Raw genomic sequence first — 11,718 nt, 5'->3', positions numbered from 1 at the left:
TCCACTGGTGTAATTAGACCTGTGATCTCCACGCCAACAGCCGTAATATGCATCAATTATGATCTATTAACTGGATTTGCTTCCATTAATTTATCATGCAAAAATTTGTGGATGCAGAAAAATGGTCTTTACCGTAACGAAATGCTAATTAACAGCGTAGTAGAGATATTTTTCACAAACATAACACATTCTTTACGCAAATATATCTGGTCAGGGCACACATGAAAATTTTAAACGACGCAAAAATGTTTTATATCAATAATTCACTTTTAATAATGAAAAATAGAAGCATTAGTTTGACATAGGGTGAGAATGTTTTGTGTTTGATATGTCGTAAATTCCGGCCCGACTTATTTCTAACGTAACTGTGTATATTAGATGGTAGGGCGACGGTCTCGCTTCATGCAGGTCGGCGTTCAATCCCCGACCGTCCACCAAGTGATTGGGCACCATTCCTTCCCCCCCCCCCCCCCGCGCCTTCCTTGGCGCCTTCTCAAGATATAACCTCAAGATAACCCCTCCCCCCGTCCCATCCCTAATCCTTATCCTGACCCCTTCCCAGTGTTATACAGTCGTAATGGCTTGGCGCCTTCTCCTGATACTTCCCTTCCGTTCCTTTTACAGAAACTTCGTTATATTAAACAAAATAACAAAATGTCTTAGAACTTCTCCATTGACTGTTCAGGAAGAACAAAATTAGTTCTATTCTTATTTGAATTGGTTCTATTCTATGAGAATTGGTTCTATTCTATGAGAATTGGTTCTATTCTATTAGAATTGGTTCTATTCTATTAGAATTGGTTCTATTTTAATAGAATTGGTTCTACATACTCAAGGCTTGATTCAGAGCTTTCAAATAGTCAATACAATTATTTATATATATATTTTTTATCTTACACGAAGGCAAGTGCGGCGGAGTCCTTTAGAATTGAGGTACAAATTCTCAACATTTCTAATTAAGCAATTTAATTAGTTTTGTTTGACTTGCTTTGATTCCCAAGTGCCATAATTTGGGAACACGTCTGAGTTTCTTTCAGTTAATGTTTTTTCTCTCGTATTTCTCCTGTTTTTCCTGAAGTTTGTATATATTTTTGCTCGTATGTCAATTATGAAAATAATTAGCTCTTTGTGTGTGTATATATATATATATATAATATATATATATATATATATATATATATATATATATATATATATATATATATATATATATATATATATATATATATATATATATATATATATATATAATGTGTGTGTGTGTGTGTCGTACAGAGTGGCATAGTAGGGGTGGTTGTAGTGGAGACCAGGTAATATAGGGGGAAGGGTTGTAGACTGGGGTTGTAGGTTGGACACACACACACACACACACACACACACACACACACACACACACACACACACAGTAGACCACAGTTATGTGTCTCTGACCACTTCAGGTGCACATACACCTGTGAGGTGCTCTAGCACCTGTGAGGTGCTCTAGCACCTGTGAGGTGCTGGCTTATGTGTACTGGGTGTAGTTGTAGTGGGGGTTGTGGTAGTGCTGGTGGTACTGATTGTTGTAATAGGGTGGTAGTTGTGATGGTGGTAGTAGTAGAGGCAGCTGTTGTAGTAGAAGTAGTGATGGTAGAAACAGTAGCTGTACAAGCAGAACTAGAAGTAGTAACCAGGAGTAATCATTGCAATACAAGAAGTTGCAGCAAATGTTGCAACAAACAACCAGTATGCAACAGCAGCAGTACGAAGGCCACCAGTAAACACAACACAACACACATACAACCCAACAACATCGACCTAAACACCAAAACTCATCGTCAAAGTTTGCCAAAGCGGCTGAGCAGAGATCCAGGCTCCCAAACTTTCACAAAGGAAATTCAGTTCATCTTGTAGATCCACTTAACGTAGTTCCTGGAAACACAATCTTTAGCTCCTCAGCAGACAATGTTAGCTCCTCAGCAGACAATGTTAGCTCCACAGCAGACAATGTTAGCTCCTCAGCAGACAATGTTAGCTCCTCAGCAGACAATGTTAGCTCCACAGCAGACAATGTTAGCTCCTCAGCAGACAATCTTGGTTTCTCAGCAGACAATGTTAGCTCCTCAGCAGACAATCTTGGTTTCTCAGCAGACAATGTTAGCTCCACAGCAGACAATCTTAGCTCTCAGCAGACAATCTTGGTTTCTCAGCAGACAATGTTAGCTCCTCAGCAGACAATCTTAGCTCTCAGCAGACAATGTTAGCTCCACAGCAGACAATCTTGGTTTCTCAGCAGACAATGTTAGCTCCTCAGCAGACAATGTTAGCTCCTCAGCAGACAAGCTTAACTCTCAGCAGACAATCTTAACTTCTCAGCAGACAATGTTAGCTCCTCAGCAGACAATCTTGGTTTCTCAGCAGACAATGTTAGCTCCTCAGCAGACAAATCTTAGCTCCTCAGCAGACAAATCTTAGCTCTTCAGCAGACAAATCTTCCGGCTGCTGGGAGGAACGGTTGTGCCTCTTGCGGCAACTAGTCATATTTTTAACATATTTTTGACAGCAGTCAGGGACAAGTAGCCTGTATACTTAGGTCTCTTTAGGCCAGCTACTTGGCCCTTCTCCTGGTGATGTAACACACACACATCAGTTGTCTAATTCCCGGGTACCTGTTTGACTGTTTGGGTGAACAGATGCATCGGGGGGAAGAAAACGTGCCCCGCCGTTCCTTTTTTACGGCGGGAATCGAACCCGGAGCCCCTTGGATGAGAGAGATGTTAATGAGCCACAAATGTAATGCTGAAAGCTTCGAGGGTGAGCTGATGACAGCTGTCACAACAATTACACAGCTGACACAACAATAACACAGCTGACTCAACAGTAACACAGCTGACACACAACAATAACACAGCTGACACAACAGTAACACAGCTGACACAACAATAACACAGCTGACTCAACAGTAACACAGCTGACACACAACAATAACACAGCTGACACAACAGTAACACAGCTGACACAACAATAACACAGCTGACACAACAGTAACACAGCTGACACAACAGTAACACAGCTGACACAACAATAGCACAGCTGACACAACAGTAACACAGCTGACACAACAGTAACACAGCTGACACAACAATAGCACAGCTGACACAACAATAGCACAGCTGACACAACAATAGCACAGCTGACATAACAATAACACAGCTGACACAACAATAACACAGCTAACACAACAATAACACAGCTGACACAACAATAGCACAGCTGACACAACAATAACACAGCTGACACAACAATAACACAGCTGACACAACAATAACACAGCTGACACAACAATAGCACAGCTGACACAACAATAGCACAGCTGACACAACAATAGCACAGCTGACACAACAATAGCACAGCTGACACAACAATAACACAGCTGACACAACAATAACACAGCTAACACAACAATAGCACAGCTGACACAACAGTAACACAGCTGACAGCACAATAGCACAGCTGACACAACAATAGCACAGCTGACACAACAGTAACACAGCTGACACAACAGTAACACAGCTGACACAACAATAGCACAGCTGACACAACAGTAACACAGCTGACAGCACAATAGCACAGCTGACACAACAATAACACAGCTGACACAACAGTAACACAGCTGACACAACAATAACACAGCTGACACAACAGTAACACAGCTGACACAACAATAGCACAGCTGACACAACAGTAACACAGCTGACAGCACAATAGCACAGCTGACACAACAATAACACAGCTGACACAACAGTAACACAGCTGACACAACAGTAACACAGCTGACACAACAATAACACAGCTGACACAACAGTAACACAGCTGACACAACAATAACACAGCTGACACAACAGTAACACAGCTGACACACAACAATAACACAGCTGACACAACAGTAACACAGCTGACACAACAATAACACAGCTGACTCAACAGTAACACAGCTGACACACAACAATAACACAGCTGACACAACAATAACACAGCTGACACAACAATAACACAGCTGACACAACAATAACACAGCTGACACAACAGTAACACAGCTGACACAACAATAACACAGCTGACACAACAGTAACACAGCTGACACAACAGTAACACAGCTGACACAACAATAACACAGCTGACACAACAATAACACAGCTGACACAACAATAACACAGCTGACACAACAGTAACACAGCTGACACAACAATAACACAGCTGACACAACAGTAACACAGCTGACACAACAATAACACAGCTGACACAACAATAACACAGCTGACACAACAATAACACAGCTGACACAACAGTAACACAGCTGACACAACAGTAACACAGCTGACACAACAATAGCACAGCTGACACAACAATAACACAGCTGACACAACAGTAACACAGCTGACAGCACAATAGCACAGCTGACACAACAGTAACACAGCTGACAGCACAATAGCACAGCTGACACAACAATAACACAGCTGACACAACAATAACACAGCTGACACAACAATAACACAGCTGACACAATAACAACATTGACATACAACACACAGAATACATAATTACTTTGTCGAGGCCAAAATAAGATTACATAATTGTATAATATTTACAGCGTTCATTAACTGTCCACAATGAGCCTCGTTCGAGCTGCAATTTAATGCAATCATTTCAATTTAATTAAATTTGGGAGATAATTCAGAGATGCAAATTCTTAGGGTAGCTTTTCTTAGCTTAGCTTTGTCTTAGCTTTTCAAATTCTTAGCTTTTCAAATAAATTTTGTGCGAAATTGCAATACTGGATTGTAAATTTTTTGGATGGTCGTGTCCTGTTAGGAAGTAAGTAAGTAATTAGCAAAATACGGGGGACCTGCTGCTTGGGTAACAGCTTCTTTCCCAGTATCAACCTACCCTGGCTTTGTGCCCTGGAGAGGTCACTCCAGAGCGCAACTCCATAGTCTCCTGAGACTGATGGCTACCCACTAGTATGGTAAGATGCACAAGGAAGACACAATAGTCTGATGTATCTAAAAGAAAATTTAGTATTTCGTGATCCATAGGTTAAGGGGCGTGTCTGGAGGTTACCCAGGTTCGAATCCCCGCTCTGCTTCAATTTTTTTTTTTTCAACGTAAGGTATGGCTTACCTTGAACTCTGGCAAGGGAAAGTTAACTCTGTTAAGGGGAGTCGGAAGTCGTCTACTCCTGTGCTCAAGGGAAGGGAACTATCAGGGGGGAAGCGCGAAGCCTTTACGACTATATAACATTTGGAAGGGGTCAGGATAAGGATTTGGGATGGGACGGGGGGATGGAATGGTGCCCCAACCACTTGGTGGACGGTCGGGGATTGAACGCCGACCTGCAGGAAGCGAGACCGTCGCTCTACTGTCCAGCCCAAGAGTAGAGCAGATGACATTTGTTTAGATTTATTGTTTTAGAGTAGTTAACAGTTGTTTTCATCTGTTGCTGTAGAGTAATTGGCAGTTGTTTTAAAGTAATGTTGTTGAGTTGTTGACATTTATTTGGGTCTGGTGTTAGAGGGTTGTTGTTTTAATAGGTTGTGGTTATTTTATTTTGAACTTTGCAATTGTTATCGTGTGTAGCAATGATAACTTTGTCACACAATTGGCAGCTCATGTAGCATGAGGTTATGGTGCTCTTGTGTATATGTAACTCTTAGTATATTTGAGATTTGTTGGGTAAATAATTAGTATAATGAGTTATCCGGCAATGTAATTACGATAATTTTGTTTGTATAGTTAGTAGCTATTTTTAAATGTTATAAGTGTTTATTGCACGATTTTAAAGTGTCTTGGTGATAAGCATCGTGTTATTACAATTACTTTTGTTGTGCTGTGATTACTTTTTTTCAGTAGATCTATAGATAAGTTTTTTCAGTAGATCTATAGATAAGTTTTTTCAGTAGATCTATAGATAAGTTTTTTCAGTAGATCTATAGATAAGTTTTTTCAGTAGTTCCTGTGATAATTTTTTTTCAGTATTTTCTGTGATTATTTTTTGAGTAGTTGGCAATTACTATGAATTGTATTGGTGATTATTTTTTTGCAGCTGCACGATAACTTTCCTTAAACTAATTCATCATAATTTGTTTATTTTATGAATTAACAATCTTAATAATTCGAGAATATTGGTCTACTGAAAGAGATAGTAGCCTAATAAGGTAACTATTTAAGTAGATTTGTAAAATTTTAATGAAATACCACATTGTTTCAGGTGTTAGACCGCCATAAATCAATAAATACACGGGGGTCAAATATAATAATTAAAATAAAGTTGATTTTAAATGACGTAAATATAAATGTGTTGTTAGTATAGTTATTAATTAATAATTAACAAGTTCTAATGATGAGATCTGATTTTTCACTACAGCATTTCATCCTTGTGTTTAGCAACGCTTAACACTGCTCAAGTTATCTTCACTAGATGTTTAGTTATTCATCATTTAGGGGCCACAGGAAGGGGAAAATATCATCAAGGCTGAGAGGCTCATGAGTTCAGCCTTAAGACATGATCTTAAGACTTATAGTAACTAGTCAAGTTCAACTTGACTAGTTACAAGTACCAACTGGTGTTTACATTTAAGTATGACTGATTTTCTTTGTGAAGTCAATCTTCAAATCACCAGTAAATTTATATTCCCACTCTAGGAATTGTTGATTGTAGAGATAGTTTGAGGAAATATTGGTTCATTTGTTGAAGCTGTTCAACGCCATGATTGTTGTGATGTGTTGAGTTAATGTTGGGATCGAACTGTTGACAACCCAACACATTTAATTTAGGTTTATTCTGAATGTTTATCCTATGCTTCGTTGTACTACAACGGGGTACATGAATCTGAACAGGTGTCAACCTCAGCCGGACCTGTTGTCAGGTGCGACACACTTTGTGCCGAGGTCTGACAAAGGACAAGAAAATAAGATGGTATAAAACTTCATCATGGATATATTCGGATATATCTCTAATCACCTTATATACAATATATTACATGTATATATATATATATATATATATATATATATATATATATATATATATATATATATATATATATATATATATATATATATATATATATATATATATATATATATATATATATATATATATATATTAGTATATTTTGGTAGCAGTCTTTCCTGTAGACATATATTATTAAATATGACCGAAAAAGTAAGATTAATAATTCTAACACGAATTTTCTCAATCTTTCGTACATTACGCTTCACTGTTGGAGGTAAATCAAAAATCACTTCTCCAAAATTCATTTTTATTTCTAGTCTGACGCGACACGGGCGCGTTTCGTAAAACTTATTACATTTTCAAAGACTTCACAAATACACAACTGATTAGAACGTATCTCTGATTTTATATCTACATTTGAGTGAGGTGGGAAGGGTGATGTGGCATTAACACAAGACAGAACAGGAGGGGATATTAATAGGGTATTAAAAGTATCAACACAAGACAGAACAGAAACAATGGGTATTGAATAGAAGTGTTTGTAGAAAGCCTATTGGTCCATATTTCTTGATGCTTCTATATTGGAGCGGAGTCTTGAGGTGGGTAGAATATAGTTGTGCAATAATTGGCTGTTGATTGCTGGTGTTGACTTCTTGATGTGTAGTGCCTCGCAAACGTCAAGCCGCCTGCTATCGCTGTATCTATCGATGATTTCTGTGTTATTTACTAGGATTTCTCTGGCGATGGTTTGGTTATGGGAAGAGATTATATGTTCCTTAATGGAGCCCTGTTGCTTATGCATCGTTAAACGCCTAGAAAGAGATGTTGTTGTCTTGCCTATATACTGGGTTTTTTGGAGCTTACAGTCCCCAAGTGGGCATTTGAAGGCATAGACGACATTAGTCTCTTTTAAAGCGTTCTGTTTTGTGTCTGGAGAGTTTCTCATGAGTAGGCTGGCCGTTTTTCTGGTTTTATAGTAAATCGTCAGTTGTATCTTCTGATTTTTGTCTGTAGGGATAACGTTTCTATTAACAATATCTTTCAGGACCCTTTCCTCCGTTTTATGAGCTGTGGAAAAGAAGTTCCTGTAAAATAGTCTAATAGGGGGTATAGGTGTTGTGTTAGTTGTCTCTTCAGAGGTTGCATGGCTTTTCACTTTCCTTCTTATGATGTCTTCGATGAAACCATTGGAGAAGCCGTTATTGACTAGGACCTGCCTTACCCTACAGAGTTCTTCGTCGACTTGCTTCCATTCTGAGCTGTGGCTGAGAGCACGGTCGACGTATGCGTTAACAACACTCCTCTTGTACCTGTCAGGGCAGTCGCTGTTGGCATTTAGGCACATTCCTATGTTTGTTTCCTTAGTGTAGACTGCAGTGTGGAAACCTCCGCCCTTTTCCATGACTGTTACATCTAGAAAAGGCAGCTTCCCATCCTTTTCCGTCTCGTAAGTGAAACGCAGCACGGAACTCTGCTCAAATGCCTCCTTCAGCTTCTGCAGATGTCTGACATCAGGTACCTGTGTAAAAATGTCGTCAACATACCTGCAGTATATGGCCGGTTTCAAGTTCATGTCGACTAAGACTTTTTGCTCGATGGTACCCATGTAGAAGTTTGCAAACAGGACACCTAGGGGAGAACCCATGGCGACCCCATCTACTTGCTTATACATGTGCCCATCCGGGCTCAAGAAGGGTGCCTCTTTAGTACAAGCTTGGAGTAGTTTCCTCAGAATACTTTCTGGCATGTCAAGAGGAGTACAGGCTGGATCACGATACACTCTGTCGGCTATCATTCCGATTGTCTCGTCCACAGGTACGTTGGTAAACAGCGATTCTACGTCCAACGAGGCTCTTATCCCTGTGGCCCGTGTGCCCCGCAGTAAGTCCACAAATTCCTTTGGAGACTTCAGGCTGAAGGCGCAAGGAACATAAGGAGTCAGCAGGCCGTTGAGTCGCTTTGCCAGTCTGTACGTGGGTGTGGGTATCTGGCTAATGATTGGCCGAAGTGGGTTTCCAGGCTTGTGCGTCTTGACATTTCCATACGCATATCCAGGTTTATATTCCCCAATGATCTTTGGCAGGTGGAGTCCGGATTTCTTGGCGTTTACAGTTTCGATCAGTTTGTTGACCTTTGCTTTTAATTCGGCTGTAGTGTCCTTCGTTACCCTTTGGAACTTAGTTTGGTCAGAGAGTATGATGTTCATTTTCGCCAGATATTCGTCTTTTTTAAGAATGACATATATTGGCGACTTGTCACCTCTCCTGACAACTATCTCCTTGTTCTCACGAAGGCTTTTAGCTGCCGCTTTAAGCTCGGGGGACAGTATGGTGCTTCTGTAGTTGCCTCGATTCTTTCCTCCTTCTGCAATAAGTTCTGCTTGTAAGGTATCTTTGGTAGTGACCTTCTTTTGTGTCTCGAGGTCGAATATGTCGTCCAACAGAATTTCCAACTCTACTTTCCGGGCCATTTCACTCGGTCTGGACATAACATGACAGTTTATGCTCAGATTTAGGAGAGTGACTTGGTCCTCAGTGAGGTTAATTCCTGCAAGGTTCAGGAAGCCATCTCTTGGTCGTGGAATTGCCATAGGTCCTCCATATAATGTTGTTAGTTTCTTGATAATCCTTGTTTCAGTGCTGAGACCTCGAGGCATGGTCTGGACATAACATGCTGTCATGTTATGTCCAGACCGAGTGAAATGGCCCGGAAAGTAGAGTTGGAAATTCTGTTGGACGACATATTCGACCTCGAGACACAAAAGAAGGTCACTACCAAAGATACCTTACAAGCAGAACTTATTGCAGAAGGAGGAAAGAATCGAGGCAACTACAGAAGCACCATACTGTCCCCCGAGCTTAAAGCGGCAGCTAAAAGCCTTCGTGAGAACAAGGAGATAGTTGTCAGGAGAGGTGACAAATCGCCAATATATGTCATTCTTAAAAAAGACGAATATCTGGCGAAAATAAACATCATACTCTCTGACCAAACTAAGTTCCAAAGGGTAACGAAGGACACTACAGCCGAATTAAAAGCAAAGGTCAACAAACTGATCGAAACTGTAAACGCCAAGAAATCCGGACTCCACCTGCCAAAGATCATTGGGGAATATAAACCTGGATATGCGTATGGAAATGTCAAGACGCACAAGCCTGGAAACCCACTTCGGCCAATCATTAGCCAGATACCCACACCCACGTACAGACTGGCAAAGCGACTCAACGGCCTGCTGACTCCTTATGTTCCTTGCGCCTTCAGCCTGAAGTCTCCAAAGGAATTTGTGGACTTACTGCGGGGCACACGGGCCACAGGGATAAGAGCCTCGTTGGACGTAGAATCGCTGTTTACCAACGTACCTGTGGACGAGACAATCGGAATGATAGCCGACAGAGTGTATCGTGATCCAGCCTGTACTCCTCTTGACATGCCAGAAAGTATTCTGAGGAAACTACTCCAAGCTTGTACTAAAGAGGCACCCTTCTTGAGCCCGGATGGGCACATGTATAAGCAAGTAGATGGGGTCGCCATGGGTTCTCCCCTAGGTGTCCTGTTTGCAAACTTCTACATGGGTACCATCGAGCAAAAAGTCTTAGTCGACATGAACTTGAAACCGGCCATATACTGCAGGTATGTTGACGACATTTTTACACAGGTACCTGATGTCAGACATCTGCAGAAGCTGAAGGAGGCATTTGAGCAGAGTTCCGTGCTGCGTTTCACTTACGAGACGGAAAAGGATGGGAAGCTGCCTTTTCTAGATGTAACAGTCATGGAAAAGGGCGGAGGTTTCCACACTGCAGTCTACACTAAGGAAACAAACATAGGAATGTGCCTAAATGCCAACAGCGACTGCCCTGACAGGTACAAGAGGAGTGTTGTTAATGCATACGTCGACCGTGCTCTCAACCACAGCTCAGAATGGAAGCAAGTCGACGAAGAACTCTGTAGGGTAAGGCAGGTCCTAGTCAATAACGGCTTCTCCAATGGTTTCATCGAAGACATCATAAGAAGGAAAGTGAAAAGCCATGCAACCTCTGAAGAGACAACTAACACAACACCTATACCCCCTATTAGACTATTTTACAGGAACTTCTTTTCCACAGCTCATAAAACGGAGGAAAGGGTCCTGAAAGATATTGTTAATAGAAACGTTATCCCTACAGACAAAAATCAGAGGATACAACTGACGATTTACTATAAAACCAGAAAAACGGCCAGCCTACTCATGAGAAACTCTCCAGACACAAAACAGAACGCTTTAAAAGAGACTAATGTCGTCTATGCCTTCAAATGCCCACTTGGGGACTGTAAGCTCCAAAAAAACCCAGTATATAGGCAAGACAACAACATCTCTTTCTAGGCGTTTAACGATGCATAAGCAACAGGGCTCCATTAAGGAACATATAATCTCTTCCCATAACCAAACCATCGCCAGAGAAATCCTAGTAAACAACACAGAAATCATCGATAGATACAGCGATAGCAGGCGGCTTGACGTTTGCGAGGCACTACACATCAAGAAGTCAACACCAGCAATCAACAGCCAATTATTGCACAACTATATTCTACCCACCTCAAGACTCCGCTCCAATATAGAAGCATCAAGAAATATGGACCAATAGGCTTTCTACAAACACTTCTATTCAATACCCATTGTTTCTGTTCTGTCTTGTGTTGATACTTTTAATACCCTATTAATATCCCCTCCTGTTCTGTCTTGTGTT

General features: G+C 40.9%; 1 protein-coding gene across 1 annotated transcript in view; it reads left to right on the top strand.

Moving 5' to 3' along the window:
* Positions 1-1,626: 1,626 nt before the first annotated feature.
* The window catches only part of LOC138364652 (uncharacterized), a 12,158-nt gene continuing 2,066 nt past the window's right edge, over positions 1,627-11,718 (top strand). Inside the window, exons 1-2 of the mRNA XM_069324627.1 lie at positions 1,627-1,756; positions 1,894-2,135. Of these exons, the coding sequence (XP_069180728.1) occupies positions 1,627-1,756; positions 1,894-2,135 (372 nt within the window). The remainder of the gene's footprint in view (positions 1,757-1,893; positions 2,136-11,718) is intronic.

The sequence above is a fragment of the Procambarus clarkii genome, chromosome 14 (genome assembly GCF_040958095.1).
Source record: "Procambarus clarkii isolate CNS0578487 chromosome 14, FALCON_Pclarkii_2.0, whole genome shotgun sequence".
Classification (NCBI taxonomy): Eukaryota; Metazoa; Arthropoda; class Malacostraca; order Decapoda; family Cambaridae; genus Procambarus; species Procambarus clarkii.
The sequence above is the reverse complement of the archived record's forward strand: the minus strand, read 5'-3'. Positions and strand labels throughout refer to the sequence as shown.